The 21011-nt window shown below is 45.5% G+C and overlaps 1 protein-coding gene across 1 annotated transcript in view; it reads right to left on the reverse strand.

Annotated features, from left to right (window-relative positions):
- Window positions 1–599: 599 nt before the first annotated feature.
- The window catches only part of CPT1B (carnitine palmitoyltransferase 1B), a 607650-nt gene continuing 587238 nt past the window's right edge, over window positions 600–21011 (reverse strand). Inside the window, exon 19 of the mRNA XM_069629453.1 lies at window positions 600–1957. Within this exon, the coding sequence (XP_069485554.1) occupies window positions 1868–1957 (90 nt within the window). The 3' untranslated portion in view covers window positions 600–1867. The remainder of the gene's footprint in view (window positions 1958–21011) is intronic.

Consider the following 21011-nt stretch of genomic DNA (forward strand, 5'->3'; position numbering starts at 1 on the left):
AATAATTGCACTACAGGAATTCCACTGATTTTGGCCGATTTTTGTTGGTAAGGCGGAAGATGTGCCACTAGCCAGCAGTGGGATAATGTGTCAGTAATGCAGTGCTGACAGAATTACCGCTGCATTGCTGCCATTTTTACCCACCCTGCTGTACTTGTCATGAGGCCCACAGAGTTTGAGGATACGTGTAAAGCCCCATCCAGGCTTAGTTAAAGGGCACGGCATATTTGCACTTCACTATTTTCGCTTCTGCACCCTAAGGAGCTTAGGGTAAAGAGACTTCACTATCTTTGTTCAAAGGATGAATACATTCATGACATTTCCTTTATTTTCACTATCTGTTTTTTCTGCCCCACCTCAGTTACATTGGTTCTTTATGATTGAACACAATAGACTCTAGCCATGTCTGAGTACCAGAGAGCCAGTGGGGCTGCTCCTTGAGGGCACAGATAACTCTGTGCAGTGTTATCAGCGAGATCCCCAGGCCCAGGGTGCTACGCACTGGCACGGGTGCTATGGCAACCTAAAATAGAGCAGTGAGCACCACCTGCTGCTTGAAGGCTGCATCCAACATGAGGCACAGAACAGGAGCAGAGAGGTTTCACTATAAATTAAAGGCTTTATTTGGATTTCCGAATACATGTTAACAATCATTTTGGTGTAGAGTGAATGTGATGAACTGTGATGCATGGGTGAGTGAGAGAGCCAAGAGAAGATATTTCTATCATAAGGCAACTACTAAACGTCAAGTAACAAGAACAACGTGTACATGAGCCGATAATCCCCAAAGGTACAAAGTCGTTAAGAAGACGTGGGTGGCTCAGGAGCTGGAGGTCGGTGGTCCAAGCTGACCCCCAGTCCTCAATCACCGGAGCCCATCAGCGGTCCTGTGTATAATGAACTGATGGCCTCACTCCAATGTCAAAGGCCAGATGAGCTAAGGCTTTAAAACCACCATCCTGATTGTCAGAAATTGGCACACTCAGCAGATGGAATAGATGGGCTGGCCTGGGAAGGAGCTACCTTATAATTCAAGATGGGTGCCCTTTAGTTAGGGGGTCACCCTTGCACAGCCTCAGCATGATCCACGTCACCATGGATCCATGGGACACTTGGGTCAGAATCCAGCACCAAAGGAAAGCAAGGTCCCAGCAGTGACCCAATTTAATATCACTGCGTCGAAACGACAACTGATTGCTTTCTCATACACACACTGAGCATCAAAGGCCTTTTAGTTCTGCTGAGGATGCGCACAGCTCTGTTCCTCACCACTCTGCGTCCTTTGGACAGGTTCCAGCTCTGACATCGCTCGTTCTGTACGGTTCTTCCACGTCACAGCTTCTGCATCTGTTGTGTCTTTGACATTCTTGTGCCTCTTATTAGATGGGACTTGTAGATTAGCCACCCACATCTTAAGCTATTAGGATTGTCTTAAGAGTCCCGGTGCTGTGCACCAAAAGCAGATCCATCTGTCTGTGCTTCATCCCAGAAGCTAGAAGTGTGTAATTATGCTCATATTATCAAGACAAATGAAACATTATATAACTAACATCCTTGGAAATCTCAATGCTTCCACTGTTTTATAAGTATAAGACCAAGGTATGAGGTGCGGTGGCCAGTTCCACGAGGCCCGCCAGCGTTCTGAAAAATAGGCTGTGGTAACTTTCAGAAAGACCTCCTTCATTGAAACCTGAAGCGCCAAGATTTCTTCTCATACTGTAATGCATGCAAATGACGTCATGTTTCCCATCTGAGTGCGAGTGATGTCAGAGTTCCCATCTGAGTGCAGGGGGTCAGGTTAATCTCTTAGTGATGTTGGTCAGTAGGCCGGAGGTTTTATCGTATGATTTCATGGACAGGTGCAGAGCTAATTGGCCGGCTTGATCAATGGAACATCAAAGAGCTTAGCAAGGTCCAGCATAGCCTGGCGGATATGGTTTCCGAATCGGACGGAGTCCTGCAAAGGGTAGAAGAAGAAATGGACATGCTTTGAACTTCAATATCTATAATCACATTTCTATACAACACCCCACGTCAAACTCTTTCAGCAGTATTTTAGCAAAGGTGGGTGGTGGCACTATAGTACATTTCCATTTCATCCCTGATCGTAGAGCTCCCTGGGTGTCATATCATGGTCAGTTGGTGAAATGGGGAAGTGTGTCAAGGACTACTTGAGATCTTAAGAGATTTAGATAAATCATGCTTTCATTATGATGAAATACCTGTTTACCCGTCCATGATTGGGGCGCAGGGGCAGAGAGGGGTGATTAGCACAGTCTCTTTTCACAACATGTAGCTGAGCCATTTGTAAATTAGTTGACTACTACTAATTTATTTTGGGGAAGTTGCGGCTCTTGGACAATTAAGTGAACAACTTCAAGGTGAAGAGGCCCCCTGTAACACTCGGAATGTAGCCTGCACATCCTGTCTGCTTTGAGGTTCCGATTAGTGCCTACTTTTTGGGGGTGTTTGCCAGGGCTGAGCCCTGGCACCTTTTGCCTCAGACTCAGAATGATTATAGAGTAATGATAGCCAGAGCATCCATCAACCCCAATGAGCAGTGAGCTGTAGTTTAACCCCAAATGTGTCGGCACTGTGGGGAGCAGCTGTGGTTGGTGGCAGCAATGGTGGGGAACTGCCCATCCGCAGTGTCAGAAGCGTGCTAGAAAACACTTATTTTCTTACTAATTAAGCACTGGTTCTGATGGCACACCAGGGTAATCACAGACATTAATAATATTCCTAACTGTCAAACCCGAAAGCCATACTGCAATGTTGCATTACTGTTGCCTGTATCCAATAACACCTTGAAGCAGGAAAAGCTTAAAAGGCAAAAGGCTGCTTTTCACCTACAGTACATTGATGTGTAAGGTCACACCCTGAGGTGGCCCAAAGGTGTTGTGCATTGAAATGCGGCTCTCCAACTACGCAAAAAGGAGTCGGATGTTGGGGCTACATCCAGGTCGAGAGCAGAAAAAGGAACCCCTTGCTTCAGATTGTGTTCTAATGTCCAGTAGTCGAGGTGAACTTTGTATCCTTCAGGAACTGGTATGCTGTATGACAAAGACATTAATAAACTGCAAAAAACAACTGTGTTTCCCCCTAGTCTGGCCATGGGAGTCACTAGCATATAAGGAGTTAGGTCTAAATTAATTATGTTCTCTTCACTCGATTGGACATGATCACTGAAAAGACACAACCGTCTTGAGTACTAAACAATTAAAGTATTTGTCTATTAATAAATGCAATACCCAGGTTGGTTACTGCCGGATTCATTGTCAGTTTCAGCCATTTTAGCAGTATTTATTTAATTTGCATTTTTAAAGCACTCACACAGCCCAGCGGCATCGAGGTGCTGTTACAGGAATATGTCTCTTAGTTGTGTATTCATAACGCACCTAATACCTGGAGATTTTTAAGCACGAACCCGGGGATCGAACCTGTATTACTTTGTGTCGTCTTGTTTCGAAGGCGAGCACGTTGCCGCTGAGCTATCCTCCCGGGACAGTATTAGTTTGTCCCATTGGTGTATGTGGTAGAGGATAAGGTCTTGAGGCTGAGAATGGTAAAGTATTTTAATGGCTTCTATGTAATTCTTTCCAAAAACAATTGGGAGAGGGAGATCTAATCTAACATTTTGTATTTTTTTTATTTTGCAGCAAATATATGCAGTAGGAGATCCCGCAGCCCTCCCCCCATTACCCCTCACATTAATTATTAGCCTAAACCCACCCTCCACATATATTTGCAGCAAAAATAATTTGTATTATATACGTTAGGTTTGCAGTTAATCTTGTTAGCTATGTTCCCCATTATTGTAGAGCTCTTACTATATATGTTTTTGGGCTAGAAAGATTCAGCTATAGTACCAGTAGATGACTGTTATAATTTTAGAAATCCAACAAAGGATGAAAAAAAGGAGTGGAAAACGGAATGATTCCCGTTATAGACTGTTCTTATCTTGCAATCCAAATAATATTAAGCAACATAAAGCAAACCAAGACCCAATACAATAATAAAGGTAAAACAGGCACAGTTAAGAGATAAACCTCCTTCAACTTTTGTGGTAAAGTGGGCAGAGGGAAGGCTACACTCTCAAGAGGGGCACGAAGGTGAACCACTAGTGACCCAAACAACACAGTATCACAGTCCAAAACTAAGGGAATGTCCAATTAAGGTTCTATGCAAATATATATACTTTAATTAAACACACCATCTGCAAATAGAACGACTAGAAAACACAGTACAAAACTGTGCCCCAAAGGAAGAACAAAGAAGATGAGACAAATGTGTCAACCTTGTAAACTGTACCCGAAACACTCAGATATTTCAGGTACATAAACGCCTCAAAGCTTTGACACTCTTGAGGTATTGTTCTAAGGTTTTGCAGAACTTCCTGAGGAAGGCCGCCTTCATCTCGTTATATTTAGGCTTCTCTTTAGGATTCAACTGAATAATTACATCAGTTCCAATCAGGGCTCAAGTCGATGGACCACGCAGGTGGACGGCATACACCCACTTTTCTGAGACACACATCCCCCCCGTGTGTTTAAGAAATTTAAAAAATAAAGAATAATAACAGGCTGTGGCTGTGTTTCAAACACTGGAGGGGACTCAAAAGCGTGCCTCTTAACTGCAAGACCGCAGCAATCATTCCTTGGAGAGCTGCAAAATGTCTCATATTGACATCTTTCTATACAGACATGTTTTGTTACAGGCTCTCGGATTTCGATGGTGCAGGAAGTTTATACTTAAGCAGCAAGGTAATATGAAAATCTGTTGCTTGGCAAATGCTTTTTTGTCAAAAATGCCTTTCCCTCCTCATACAGCTGGACTAAATCCTTGGGGAGGTGGCTCATAGGCTTTCCTTGGGAGCCACCACTGGAGACACTTCCTCACCCACTAAAAGATGTGTTGGCTGCCAGTTCATGCAAGACGCTTGCTATCAAGGCCTGCACCATGCTCATGTCGAGTTTCATGGTGGTAAAAATACTTTGGCAGTGAAAACTAACATTAACAGCACACTTTTATTTTGGCTTGCTGAGATGTAGACACAGTTTGTTTGAAATCCCATCACTACACCAGTGTGACAAATTGATTCTGCTGTGCAGGAGTGCAAGGATAAGTAGGGCTAAAAAATACCCACTCAGCCCTCACACCTCTACAAACGAAGACCCAACACAATCATAAAGGTAAAACAGGCACAGTTAATAGATGTACCTCCTTCCCCTTTTGTGATAATGTGGGCCGAGGGAAGGCTATGCTCTCGAAAGGGGCGTGAAGGTGAACAAGTAGTGCCCCAAAGAACACAGTATCACAGTCCAAAATAAAGGCAATGTACAATTAAGGTTATATCAAAATATATATACTTTAATTAAATACGCCACTGGCACATATAACTACAAAACACTATACAAAAACCCATCCAAAAGAAAGAACAGAGAAGATGCGACAGACTGGAGAAAGTAGCACTCTGAGCATAGATCCAGGGCTGGTAGGTAAGTTGCTTGTCACAAAAAGGATATTAGTGATGAAAGCAGGAGCAATTGTAACCTAACCAGTCTCTAGGGCCCAAGTGGACCGAGTCAACAGTACCTGGATTCAGTTTTTGGTGGGTCTGATGCAGTCAGACCCGGTGTCGAGCATAGATGCGAGCAGATCAAGTTCAATTTGGGCACATCGGATCTTGTGGGATCAAGCAGCAAACAAGCGTTGAGTAGGGACGAAGGCTGTCGCTTTGTGCGGTCGAAGGGCGGCACACAAGGATGCAGGTCATGGCAGTCCCAGGATTGTTTTGCAGTTGGCCAGGGTGAGTCGTGCTTTAGCCAATGGGAGGGGTTGATAAGTTACGCTCCAGCGGTCCGAGTTGGTGGGCTAAGGTCGTCGAAGGGATGATCTTAGGTGCGTCAGTGTGTGGTCGATGAGGCAGCAGTTCCAGGGCTAGCTGGGTCAAGCCATGGTTGTAACCTCTCGTTAGAGTCAGAGTGTGACTCTCCAGTGGTTCGGTTCAGGTCCCAGCATCTAGCAGTCACTTTAGGCATAGAAGGTGGCGAGCTTTGGCTACGACACAATGCAGTGTCGAGCTGGTTTAAAGTGCAAGCACGGTTGAAGGGGTGGAGGGGCACAACAACTAGTGCCAGTGTCTTCCCTACGCGGAGTGACCGGTTCGGTGGAGTATAACGGATCTGCGTGATTACACCGCATCCATCACTGCAAATGCAATTAGATTGCATTTTTTTACAACTAATTTCAGTCCAAATTAAAGTCGGGAGACACCCATAGTCCACCCAAAGCCCCCCACCTTAATGAATAACCCAACCCCATCTCTATTTTTTTTTCTGAAATTCGTTGAAGACGATGCAGTGAAATTGTACTTGCAGTAACAGTCGGCGATGGAATCAATCTATCCCAGTAGAACAGTGAGCAGTCCTGCCCTCCGGTTGCTGTGTGGCCCACTCAGGGGGACTCAAGGACCGGATGGTTCCATTCAGGGAATGGTTTCCCATCTCCAGGAGATTCTAGTGCATAATGATAGGTCCTGGTCCACAGCAGCGGTCATTCCCAATGTGCCCTGGGAGTGGGTAGAGGACAGATATTCCTTCTGTCTTGGACAGTTATGATATGATATGATTGATTATTTATAACGCACTTAATACCCAGAGGTTTCTAAGCGTGGACCCGGGGATCGAACCTGTGTTGCTCTGTGTCGTCTTGCTTCCTAGGCAAGCACGTTCCCCCTGAGCTATCCACCCGAGGGCTTTGGAAAGTACCAAGTACAACTTTCCATAGGAAGTCCAGTGAGTTCTCATAGAAAATCTGCTGCCTTAAAGGATCCAAGAGCATCTGAGCGAATCTGCTGATGGGGTGGAAGACCCCTTCTTTTAGAGGCATAGATCCCCAGGTGATTGGCCTAAAGCTAGCTTGCCTTAGTGGTCCAATTCCTGCTCTTATATGGAGTCGGCATTGCCCTTCTGATGTCACACCCAAAGGGCTTTGCTCCAGAGCAAGTGTAAGGGACAGGAAATCGAGAGAGAGACAAAGAGAGATGAAATGGTGGAAGTCTCTTTCCATTGACCAGAGCACTTGTGCCTGTCAGAATCCCACTCCCTTCCATTCTTGCTAAGAATAAAGACCTTTATAGATGCAGAACCATGGCGGAGGCTACTCCTTTTGAATGGGTGTGCTCCTTTGATGCCCAGGCCCCAGAAAACTGCCTGCTGTACGGCTGTCTCAGGGGGGCGGGGGTGTTACCTGTCTTCACAAAGAGATCAAAGAGGAGGCCCGGTCCTCCAAGTTCCTGTCATTTCGCAGGCTACACCCAGCTGACTAGAACACATCTCAACTTCCACAATCGAGCTGACTCACAGGAGCTGACACATGTGCAATATCAATTGAGATGTGGCAGACATGATCATAAGTAATAGCATGCACTATGCCTTAACTCAAGCAAAGCTTTATTTTAGAGGTTATCCTGCAACCATCATGGATTACTTATGGTCGTTGTTTTGGCACGGGGGTGCATTTCTTAAATCCAGCCCATGCACAGCACATGTCTGTCAGTGCCGCTGTCAAATGGGCATCTGTGACCTCTGATCCTGATCGGTGCCACAGGTAGAGCCGGCCCTGTGAATCAAGATACAGATGCACACTATGCTGTTGGCATGGAGTGTATGAATGGAGAATCTGATCAGCAGATTATCCTTTCAGAGATGGAATTGCCCTTGCATCATTGTATTGTTTAATACAAAATAAAAAAAGCCAGGCATGTGTACCCTTGTCTGATGACAATTCCTCACAGGGGTTCTCGAAATCCAAGCAGCCCTCGCTTGCCTTTAGAGTGATCATGAAAAAGATGCTGGTGAGGAGTCACTCAGGCAAGGGCCTGACATAGAGTCTTAGCAAATACATTTTTAACATTTCTCCTTCCTGTCAGCTGCACATTTAAAATGGAATGTCAGAAGAAGTGTGAGAAGAACTAAATGGGGGCTGGTACCCTGGAAAACCCCCACTTGCACAACTCCAGTTTAGTACTCAAATGTGCCTTTTTCAATGTCAAATACAGTTAAGAAAAAGCAATACAGTTAAGAAAAAGCTCCCCTTTGTAACCTTTTTAGTTCATTTTCATGATGTCTGCTGGTTTCTCACTCACTCACACACATGCACAATAAGACATTGCTGTAATGAGTCAATCACTACAAGCTGGTTACGATGTTGCACATTATCAGTTGTCACTTTAAGTCTTTAAAGCACAGTTTAAAAACACTGAGGACATTTTATTAGGATGACATTGTTTTGCATTCTGGTACTTGCAGTCTTCCATTAAGGATGGGGAAAAAGCTACAATTCTACTCCTTTGGCTTATAATTGTCAAGATGATTTTCAAGTTATCTATGTGAAACAGAGTATTATTTCACCTCTTTAAAGACATACTTCAAATATATGCTATAACTTTGAAGCTACGTGGTAAAGGTTTTAAAATGCATATCCTGGCTTAGCCTCTGAACCTAGGTATGTGATCCTGGGCAAATAATGGTATCTCTCTGAGCCATACCTGCTCAAATTGGGAAGCCAGGAATTGGTGTCGGGGAGGAAAAACACAAGGACTGGGTTTCCTGTTGTGGGGTTGGGGAGGCAGGACACCAGGTATGGGTTTCCTGCTGTGGGGGAAGGAAGGCAGGACACCAGGTATGGGTGTCCTGTTGTGGGGTGGGGGGAGAGGCAGGACACCAGGTATGGGGTTCCTGTTGTGGGGGATGGACGGCAGGTTACCAGGTATTGGTTCCTTGTTGTCCAGGGGAGGAGAGGCAAGACATCAGTTATGGTTTTCCTTATGTGGGGGTGGCAAGGCAGGACACCTGGTATGATTTCCCTGTTGTGGGGGTGGGAAGGCAGGACACCAGGTATGGTTTTTCTGTTGTGGGGGTGGGAAGGCAGGACAACAGGCATGGTTTCCTGTTGTGCGGGGGAGGAGAGGCAGGACATCATGTATGGGTTTCCTGTTGTGGGGGTGGGAAGGCAGGACACCAGGTATGGTTTTTCTGTTGTGGGGATGGGAAGGCAGGACACCCGGTATGGTTTTCCTGTTGTGGGGGTGGGAAGGCAGGACACCAGGTATGCTGTTTCTGTTATGCAGGGGAGGAGAGGCAGGACAGCAGGTACGGGTTTTCTGCTGAGCGGGGGAGGAGAGGCAGGACCCTAGGTGTGGGTTTCCTGTTGTGGGGGTGGGAGTGGAGGACAATAGGTATGGGTTTCCTGTTATGCGGAGAGGAGAGGCAGGGAACCAGGTATGGGTTTCCTGTTGAGCAGGGGAGGAGATGCGTTTCCTGTTGTGCAGGGGAGAAGAGGCAGGACACCAGGTATGGGTTTTCTGTTGTGGGGTGGGAAGGCATGCCACCAGATATGTTTTTCCTGTGGTGGGGGTGGGAAGGCAGGAAAAAAGGTATGGGTTTTCTGTTGTGTGGGTAGAAAGGCAGGACAGCAGGTACGGGTTTCCTGTTGTGGGTTTGGGAAAGCAGACTAGCAGGTATGGGTTTTCTGTTGTGCGGGGGAGGGGAGACAGGACACCGGGTATGGGTTTCCCGGTTGCAGGGGTCTGAAGGCGGCATACAAGGAATGGGTCTCCTGTTGTGGGGGTGGGCAGGCAGGACACCAGGTATGGGTTCCATGCTGTGGGGGTGTGAAGGCAGGACACCAGGAATGGGTTTCCTGTTGTGCGGGGGAGGGGAGGATGGGCATCAGTTATGGGTTCCCTGTTGTAGAGATGGGAAGGCAGGACACTAGGAATGGGTTTCTTGTTGTGGGGGTGGGAAGGCAGGACACCAGGTATCGGTTTCCTGTTATGCGAGGGAGGGGAGGCAGGACACCAGGCATGGATTTCCTCTTGATCGGGGGAGGAGAGGCAAGACAGCAGGTATGGTTTTTCTGTTGTGGAGTTGGGAAGGCAGGACACCATGTATGGTTTTTCTGTTGTGGAGTTGGGAAGGCAGGAAACCAGGTATGTGTTTCCTGTGGTGGGGGTGGGAAGGCAGGACACCATGTATGGTTTTCCTGTTGTGGGGGTGGAATGGCAGGACACCAGGTGTGGTTTCCTGTTGTGGGGGTGGAGAGGCAGGTGACCAGGGATTGCTTTTCTGGTGTTGTGGGTGGATAGATAGGACGCCATGTATGGGTATTGTTTTGTAGGGGTGTGGAAGCAGGACAGCTGGAATGGGGTTTTTGTACGGCGCGAGGAAGGAGGACACCATTGGAGCCTTGTAGAGGGGTGGGATATCAAATTAAAAGTTTTGCATTTGAGGCACAGGGCACAAGGTATTGGTCATGTGTTGTGGGGGTGGGAGGGCAGGACGCCAGGTATGGGGTTCCTGTTGTGGGGTATGGACGGCAGGACACCAGGTATCGATATTCTGTTGTTGGTGGTGTAGGCAGGCCAATGGCTATGGGTTTTGCATTGGGGGGTAGGATGGCAGGTATGGGTTTTTCTGTTTTGGGGTGGGAAGGCAGGACATCAGGTATAGATTTTGTATATGGGTGTAGGTGGGGGGTGATGGGGTGGAGGCAGGTTGCCAGGCATTGGTCATGTGTAGTGGTGGGGGAGAGGCAGGGAACTCTTGTCCGGCTTCACCCAGGAATTCTCTCGCTCCCCCATTCTCTAGTGATAATCTTGATAGAACATTTAGTACAAAATATAGGGGTGGTGGAGTACGTTTGGTACTGACAGGATAGGCTGTAGAAATGATCTAGTCTGCAGCTGCGTTATAGGACTTAATGGCTGCCCACTTGCCTGTGGCATTAGTACCTGTGGGCAAGGAATTCACGTAGGTTGTGGCACATTGAGGGTTGCCTATCAGGCACTGCTGATGGCCAGTCTGTCAGTTGCAAACGTCCAGGGACTGGTTGAATCCCTGATGCTGTATGGACTGGGCAAACGCCTATATATGCCAATTGAAATAGTGAAACAAGTCCGTTAGCATAAATACTGATATGTACAAGAGAGGCTGTCTGTGGAGCCCAATTAGCTCTTTAAAGGATCCTGCCTCTTTGATCTGTGCGTTTTCTAGTGTTGGAATTCACAATGAGGTTATTTATCTTTGCCTCTCTCTTTTGAGGAATCAGTAGAACCATACAAAAAACTAGTCTGACTTTGATCATGCATGGTAATAATTACAAGCCATGTCTAGCACAACATTGCCACCTAGTGGTAAAATGCCACTATATGTACTCGGCAGTATTGGGTACACTATAGTAAGGCAAGGTGAAATGAGAATTACAAAGTAAAAACCCCCAAATAGTAATTGCCCAGAAACTCCACTTAACAATGATTAGCCGGGGTAATGTCTACATAAACATAGAGATCCCCCGCATTTTAAATTACGTCAGTCTAGTTGACATTACCCAGTGGCTCCCTCTGGACTGCAGGTATTTATGTATGACATTATTTTTGTACTGACTGTCACGGTGCTTGCCGAAAGGAAGAACTAAATGAGAACATTGGCATACGTTAAAAACAAGCATTGGAAAAGTCAACTGTGACAAAATGACTGCTGCTCTGCAGGAGTACAGGCATGCGTAGTGACTAAATTGCCCACTCAACCTCTCCCCCCCACGCCCCTGACCCGCGCCCCACTGCTACTAAACCCGAAGTGATCCGAATAAAGGTGAAACAGGCAAAGCTCGACAGGTACACTGTCTTTGCCTCTTTTGGAAAATTCGGTCTAGGGCAGGCTATATTTTAAGGGGCCGTTTGAGCTGATACTGTTGCAACACAAACAACACTATTACGGTGGAACCAAAATAAACAAATGTCCAATCAAGGCTCTATAAAATCAGGGACTTCAATAAAAAAAAACAATCAATGCACACAGCTCAGTGAAACAGCTAAAGGCCCACCCCTGTAAGAGAAACACAGAGAATACAGACGTCGATAGGAAAGGCACTCTGGGTTGATAAGCAGGGGTGTTCAGGCAAAAGATTTCAGCAGCAATGTCAACGTACAAGGATATGTTCTCAAAAAGGCAAGCCACTATGGGCACTTGAAGTGAACCAGGGAGATGGGGACTCTCCAAAATCTCTATAGTTCTTATCTTGGGTGCTTAACAGCATGGAGCAATGCTACTGGTGTTTTTACTACAATCTTGCTAGTGTCAACGTTTTCAAGTCATGCGGTCCCACTGGTGAGTTGGCATCGAGACAGTTCAATGTCCAGGGTCCAGTTGGGTCAAGTCAGTGCTCAAGATGGTCAAGTCAATGGCTTCCAAAATTTTGAGGGAGTAGTTGGAATGGCAGAGAAACAATGCTGCTGCTTGGTCAATTCGGTGTTGAAGCCAGGCGAGACAATAGCTTCCAGAAGTTTGAGTCAGCATTCGAAACAGTTGCTTCCACCGAGTCAAGCCGGCGATCGTGTTGAGATGAGGCGCTCTGCTTCAATGGATCAACACAGTGTCTGAATGGCTTGAAAAGCAGCATCACATGTCCTCTAGCAGCTCGACGTTTGTTAACGTGTTTGAAAAGTCTCAGAGATGTCTCAAGGTAGCCGATTCTGGAATTCTGGGTTGCTGGGAGGCCCAATCCAAGCTCTCTAGGAACGAGCCAAGTCATCAGTACCACACTACCACTGTAGGAAGCTTTCTGGCTCCTACTGGGGCCATTCACCTCAAGTGAGCTGGATCCTGGTTCCAGTGCACAGGCAGCAGACAGTTCTTGGTCCACAGTAGTGTCACCCCCACTGTTCCATAGAGATGGTTAAGGAGCAGAGCTTTCCTCTGTCTTGGATGCCTTCTGTATTCACCTGTATGGCTGAGGATTTTGGAACAGGCTGTATTCCGAACAGAGGCCTGAGAATCCTTCTTTTTCTTGTGAGAGGCCATAGATTAATCAACTAAGAAGTGGGGTTCCTCTCCTTATGAAGGCAACATGACACAAGGGTTGGTCCAAAGCAAGCCTGCTGTAACTCACTCCCATGTCTGAGGACTTAAAAAGGACTCCAGTGGTCAACACCCTGGTGTGAGTTGTTATCTTTGTTATGTCATTGCTGCCCTTGAAGTCCCAATTCCCATGGGACTTCTTTGCAGGGCTTCAGGGGTCCTGATCACCAGGTGGAAGGTGTTGCCCTTCTTCAAGGAGGATCAAAAAAGGCAGCTTCCTGACCATTGTCCCACATGGCTGTTGTGGGAATGCTTAGGTCAGAGAGCTAATACACACCCCCGTGATAGCTGAGCACTGCTCACCAAGCGGACACTAGTATCATATCAAATTGCTGTGACCCTAGTAGCCATCATGCCATAACCAGGCATAGCCTATTATTGAAAGTTTAATGTGCTAGGATACACAATGATTATGTTTTTAATCAAAGGTGCAGACAACGAAAAAGAGCCATCTGCCTGTTGGAACATTGTGTTCCAGCAGCTGTCAGGAATGCATGTGTGACCTTTGAACCTGCCCTACTGCCACCATAGGCTTGGTACTGGGGATGTTGAGTTTGAACCAGTTACATGGCCCAACCCAAGCTGTGTTCACCCATCTTTAACTAATACAACCTTTACTAGTTCCACCATGAACACCTTACCCTCTCCCACATACACCAATTGGACAAACTAATACAGTTCCCAAAACGGATAAAATGGCAGCCATTATGACTGACAATGATTCAGACTGCAACCAGTCTGGGTGTTCTATTTATTAACAGACAAATGCATGAATCATTTAGTACCTTGCCGTGATCATGTCTGCTCAATCAAAGAGAAAAGCATTCATTCAGACCTAGTTGCTCTGGTGGCTCCCATGGCCAGGCTTGAAGGAAACGCAGTTGCTTCTTACAGTTGATTAGGGTCTCTGTCAAACAACATACCACTTCCTGAAGGATGCAAGTTTACCTTGAATGCTGGACATTAACAATCTGAAACAAGGGGTTCCTTTCTCTGCTCTCGATCCGGATCTATCCCCTAAATCTGACTCCTTTTTGCATAGTTGGAGAGTCACAATTAAATGCAAAAGACCGTTGGGCCACCTCAGGGTGTGACCTTGCACATCAATGTACTGCATTTGAAAATCAGCCTTTTTGCCTTTTAAGCTTTTCCTGCTTCAAAGTGTTACTGAATACAGGCAACAATGTAACACAGATTTATCTGAACAATCTTGGAGGTACCCACTAAAGACTGTATGCCAACTCCCAGTGTCTATATTTGCAGTTTAATGTGCTAAGATTCACAAGTATTATGTTTTGAATAAGAGGCGCAGACATTTTAAAAGCCACATCTGCCTGTTGCAACGTTGTGTTCCAGCAGCTGTCAGGAATGCACATGTGACCTTTAAACCTGCCCAGCTGCCACCGCAGGCCTGGTGCTCGGGGTGTCAGGAGCTGGCACGTGGGTTCACTATAATTTTGGCATGGAGCATTATGAAGGGAGGGCTTTGGTTAGCAGGCCTCCCTTTTAGATCAGAATTACCTGCATCATTTAATTAATTTTAAAAAAAAGAATCTAAGACTTTAACATCCTTGCAGATGGAATTCCGTCACACAAACCGTTTTAGCTTTTGTGTAGGTGTGTGTTAGGCATTAGGCTAGGCCCTACCCCATCCCTCTGCTGCCGATTGGTCCATTGAGACTAGTGTTTGGAAAGCAACGAGAGCGCAGAACCCTCGCTAGCATTTTTTTGTGCATTTGCTGTGGGAATCCACTATGCCTTAGAACTGGGTAGGTGACTGCTCATTGTATTGCCCGCATAGATTTTGTTGTGTGTTTATTTCAATCTGAACCCAGGAGCAATCAGCATCCACCAGAGCTCTGCTTCCCGGTGTGCCTTGCTCTTAGCCCTCTCCCCTCCTGCCCCCCGCCGCTGATTGGTCCATTGGGCCTAGTGTTTGGAAAGCAACAAGAGCGCAAGTGTCAGCAGGGGAAGCAGGCTACCGACTGCTAAAAGTATATTTGCCAATCACTACCACCAAAAACCTAACCCCAAATCCCACCTACATATTATTGTATACCTGAGAACCGACTTTATCACTTTTACTTTGATAGCGCAGTGCTAATTGCACCGGAAAATGGGTGTTAAATTGGTGCATTTACCCCCGGATTATAACTGGGGGTAAAAGGCTGCCAGACTCGTGATTGGGCGGACCATTAAATGCGGCAGTCATAGCGTTACCACCGCATTTAAGGGCTACCACCCAACTCGGGATGAGGCCCCATGAAACTACATCAACTAGTCAAAGGAGCAATTTATGTGGCGGGACATAAACGAGAGACGCAATCTTCACCAACAAAAACCTCATTACCAAGGCGCCACCAATACAGATCCTCTGGAGCGACTACCTCATCATCCTCTTTGTGATCACGCTGGCTACACCAACAACAAACAACCTGACAAACTGCCAACTATCATGAAAAGAAACTGGAGCAACCTAACTGAACTACTGGAAATCAACAAACCACCGGCAACAACAATGGATGAAGCTGACCTTGACAGAAAAAAAGAACTACTTCATAAGTGGATCACCACAAGAATAGACAAGATCTCCAAGGAAAAACCTTTTACCCTGTCGCGCAAAAGAGCTACTCATCGCCACGAAAAGAAAAAACAGGAATCTTGAACTAGAATGGAGGAATAAAAACGATCGGGCAAAGAAATTTCAATTCCAACAACAAATTCACTCATACAAAAGGGAAATCCAAAAGGTCAAAAAGAAGCATGTTGACAACAGAATCACCAAAGCTCCCAACACCCAAAAAGAACTGTTTAAAATCATAAACGAAATCAGAAACCCCCGTTACCTTTGCTGAAAGTATTCAACAACCTTGCACACCACTTCAAAAACAAAATCAGCACGATCCAACAGATCATACAAAGCAGACCAAGCAACCCCAACATGCAACCCATCTGAGGATCGGCAGCAAAAACCTGATGCTTCCCCCAAATATCAGAATAGACATTCGTCAAGCTGGTAAACAATAACAACAAATCAGGCTCGCCTGTGGATCCCTGCCCCAAAGACATACACAAATCAATCCTGATACAAGGAACACCCATGGAATACTACAGAAACATTTTCAACCAATCAATTTCAATAGGGAAAGTACCACAATCTTTCAAATCCGCATACATCAAGCCGCTCCTCAAGGACACATCAGGCAACGCGCAGGACCTCTCCAAATACAGGTCCATCTCCAACATTATGCACCCAGCGAAACTACTCGAAACATACATCTACACAATAACAAAGCACACAAGATATCAGTCTCTACGGTGGCGAGTGTTCAAACATTAAAATGAATTAGTTCCAATAACACTGCAGACGGTGTTTGAAGTCCATGGGACGAAATGAGCTTCCCGTGAAATATCCAATTAGTTGACAGATTAATGTCCCAGCCGATTGGCTACGCGTAACGCACAAGCCGAGGTGCAGCTAAAATGCAAATAAATGCTGAGAGGAAAATCTTAAATATGGTCAAAACATCATGACTCATAACAATAGTTATTCAAAATGTGCCACGGCGAGCTGGTGCATTTACTAGTGCAAGACAAGGAGGGCCAGAGCAGGGATACTCGCAATGACAAAAGTCTTAGAACAAGAGACATCATGGCGGCGATAACATGAGCTGTTTTATTTAACTAAGAACAAAGAGTGATACACACTTTCCTCTACCCCATCTGCATCCATATTCCTTCATACCCGACAGATGAAGATTAGCCTGATTTCATGCCAACCGATAAACATGTACCTTTACCCCACAGCATAAGTAGTTTTAGTGCCAACCAATGATATTAAAGAATGGTGATGTAGCACATTTAATGGGATGTCTCCTGGGTGGGATCTTAGATAGGGGGCCATCCAATCGTAACTGGGGGACATATATGAAATATATGTAGTTTAGCAAGGCGAGCAAATTAATAGTAGAGATAGGTTTTTGTAACTTGGTGGTCACGATGGCATCAGTAGTGTCTCATTTGTACTATATAAACCGCTGTTGTCTGTAAAAATGTTGGATAATCTTGAGTGAGAGCTTGTCTGTTAATCTTGTTTTCCCACCAGCTTTTACATATTGTTAATAAAGCTGGGTTACCTCACATTTTTGCATACCACATCCTATGTGTCGCCTCTTTATTGGCAAACAGAACTACTTCATAAGTGGATCACCACAAAAATAGACAAGATCTCCAAGGAAAAACCTTTTACCCTGTTGCGCAAAAGAGCGACAGCAAAATGGTTTACCCATCTAAAAGTGATAGAGGGATAAGGATACCGGAAGACTATTGTATTGTATTGTGTTTAAAATGATTAAATTGATGATTGCTGGCATTGTTGTTGTGTTGTGAGACAGGTCCTGTAGAGGTGTTTTTCTTTGTGTATTGTTGGTAGCAGGTAGAGGTTGATGGGGTAAGTATGAACACTTAGATTGTGAGCTGTTATTGTTGTAACGTAGAAGCAGGATTTAACTATTGGGGCATGACCTCAGACAATGAAGACTGATTTATTGGTGATGGGAATTTGAAGCAGTAAGGGGTGTAAGCTAGGGGAGAGTGTCAGTCTGTTGTGAAAGAAGTTCTTTTTGATTATTAGTAAACTGTTTATTGTTCATACTGGTTTAGTGCCAAGCTGTGCGCTGCTTCAAAGTTGTCCCCATGTCAGATACCCCAATAATCCACCTATGCAAGGCGTTCCCTAGATATAGTACTAAAATTACTAAGTATCACAATGAGTGGATATCACATGAGTGGATAAAAGAGACTGCTAGCAAGATGTTCATACGAGAGTGCACTCTCTCGAAAGATGTATTCCAACATATGTGCACATTATATGCTGTACACAAGGGCAAGAAAGCTTAAGAACAGGTTAGGTAGATTAGTGATCTGGAAGGCCTTTGAGGAAGATACAGAGGGGCCTAAGAAAGAATGGATGCTTAATAAACATGAGGGAGAGTGCAAGCAGTTCACAGTGCTGAAGCCGTCTCCTCTCTCATAGGAGAGAGCTTGCGCATAGCCAACAGACCCTCCTTCGCCAGCTGAGGCAGGCATTTAGACACAGTTGACAGTACCGCCGGCTTATGAGGTGAGCACCCTAGCCCCGACCATCCCAGGAATATACCCACTACAAGCAGCAGCTGTGGGATATAGTAATCCCAGATATGAATCCCCTGATGAGGAAAGTGATGACTGTATGAGAAGGGAGAAAGTAGTATAAAGAAAGGTGCCATTAGTGTCGATGGAGAATGAAGCACGATACACCCGAGAGTTGAGGAAGAGAATAGAGGGCTATATAGCTAAGAAAAGCAGCTAAGAGAAGTTGAGGAGGAGCTCCGGAGAGTGAGAGGCATGGAGATAAGTGGTCAAAGGGTGTAAAGCGTACCGATAGGTAATGAAGGTAGTGGAGGGACAACGATTGAACCGGAAAAGTGGGTAGGAGGGAAAATAGAGCTCAGACTGGATGGGACAGGCACAGAAAATAATTATGTGAAGGTAGTGTAGTATGAAGAATGGAAGGAAGCAGCCTTGGAAGAATTCAGAAGAGAGACACAGGGAGAGATAGAGCAAAATGCACAGAGAGAGAAAGAGATGGATTGGAAAGAAGCTGCAGAGAAAATGCAGAGAGAGGAACAGGAAAGGCAGAGAAGGAAAAGGGAGGTAGGAGAAAGGGGTGAGTATGTAAGGAGATTAAATTAGAAGAACAAAAGAATGACAAGAGAAAGTTAAGAAATTGAAGGAGGAAGGAGGTGAGCCTAAGAGTGAGCAGAAATATGATGCCAGAAATGTGGGGAGAAAGAAGTGGGACAATAACCCCAGGAGCCAGGGGCAGAGACGTGTTGCAAGAGATAATGAGTGGAACATATGCAAGGGAGCCTGTTAAGGGAGTGAGTTTTGATCTCATACTTGAGAATGACGGGAGTGGAGAAAGTGACAGAGAGACAGATTGGGTAGACAGAAGAGGTGGTGCAAGCCCCACCAATGGACACCACAGGACCAGCAGTAGGAGAGATGGCAGATTTGCTGTGGGCACATTTAAGCACATATCCATCCCTCACATCAGTGTTCCCTATTAATGAAGACTGTAGATCACCATATTTATTAAGACTTGCCAGAGCGCCAGCGACACAATGTAGTTGAGACATTGAAAAGGAGAGCAAACACAGCGTCACCTTAGCACAAGAAAGGAATAACGCAATTCCATCTGCTCCACAAGGAATTGGGGCTGCCCCACTATACTCCATGTAGCCAGACAGACAAAAATAACTTGCTGAATAAGTTGACATCACTCACAGCAGGGGTGGGGGCAAGTGGATCTACAAGTTAGAGTGAGAGACATCTTGGATAGCATTAGCTATAGGTGACATGAAAAGCCTATTTACATCCATATTATGAGACCAGGCAGAGGATGTGTGGAAATGAGCCGGCTAATCCATAGTGGTGAAACAAAACACCACCAAATATGACAGGTCACTATTCAATAGTTGCAGAGTAAAGGTATGCAATACACTAAGGGTGCTATTTCCAGACCAATCTGACATGAGTGCCATTATGACTAGGAAGATGGGGCCTACTAAGGACCCCATCGCCTATATCCAAGACATTAAGGAACGTTGGTGCTTGGAAACGAAAGACCATTCAGATAGAAATATACCAGTGTTTTATCATATTTTATCCCAGGGCATTCCGAAGAAATACAGAGACAGACCATGGCAAGAAATACAAGTGACTATTGTCCATCACTGTAGGTTAAAGCAGGTGAAGGCTCAAAAGAAAATAAAAGAAAGTCAGAAGGAAGAGGCAAAATTGATGCATAAGAAATTATCCAAAATGGCGATAGAAGGAGCGGTATTGGCAAATGAAGGAGAGGGAAATAGTGGACAGGAAGATGTCATGCCACAGCAGGGCATGGGTGGTCATTTTTCGGGAAGAGGGAAGAGTCGTTTTTATCCCAGATGAAGAAGAGGATTTGCTCCCAGAGGGAGAGGATTTGGGTTTGGAGCACCACAAGGAGGGTTTGATGGGGGACCGCCACGCGCTTCAGAGAGCCAGGGAGCCCCGGAGCAGTATGCTGGACATGTGGGAAAGTAGGACACATTTCACGACATTGCAGAAGTAGAGGAGCAATGCAGTAAGGTGCAATGCAATATGGACCAAAAGGGGGGATGGCATATCCAGCACCATATGGTGCATCACAGCAAGATTTAGGGCCTCATTACGAGTGTGGCGGTAAGGGGTTAACGGTGCCGGTAAGGATGCCGGTGCCGTTAACCCCTTGCCGCTGCATTCCAAGGTCCCTTAGCGGGAGCCGCTAAAGGACCAGGGAGCTAATAACGCGCCTGTAATTAATGGGCCCATTATTAGCTCCCACCCCATTCCCATTGAGCCCTACGGGGGCTCAAATGGGAATGGGGATGGCTTCCCTGAATGGGGTTTTACCAGGTCCTCCAAGGTTGGAATGACTCGGTAAGTCTCCATTCAGGGAACCCAGACCCGAGTTTGGAGGCAGCCATGGCGCTAAATAGCACCATGGCTGCCTCCAAGCTCGTAATGAGACCCTATGTGTTCAAACAAGCTTTATTCGGCATTGTTAACCATAAAAGCAGTAATACAATTAAAATGATTAGATGGCTAAAAACTAATTTACAACCATACAAAACAAACCATGTTATTACAATTAAGAACCATTCATAATCGGACGTATTTAAAAATCAAATTCCTAGTTACATCTATAGTGCTCATTCCTACAACACAGATTTTGCTTTTCTTAACCATGCTCTATAAATACATTTTGCAATACAATAGATGGTGTTCATATCAATAGTGCTTTTACAGAATGTTACAGCTGCGTTAGTTTGCCTTACACCTTTTAGCCTGAAAAGAGAGACAAGATAGAATTTCCTAAGGTCCAGGTACCCAAGACACAGAAGTAAAACATACTTTATTGTTTCCTCAGAATCACCACAGATTTTACATTGTGTGTCTGAGGAACGGGTCCCCTAACTGTAAAAAAGGCGACTTTTAGTGTGTCAGTGCGTAGTTGGAAAAACAGGGCTC

Source organism: Ambystoma mexicanum, chromosome 12, assembly GCF_040938575.1.
Source record: "Ambystoma mexicanum isolate Mex_15411 chromosome 12, UKY_AmexF1_1, whole genome shotgun sequence".
Classification (NCBI taxonomy): Eukaryota; Metazoa; Chordata; class Amphibia; order Caudata; family Ambystomatidae; genus Ambystoma; species Ambystoma mexicanum.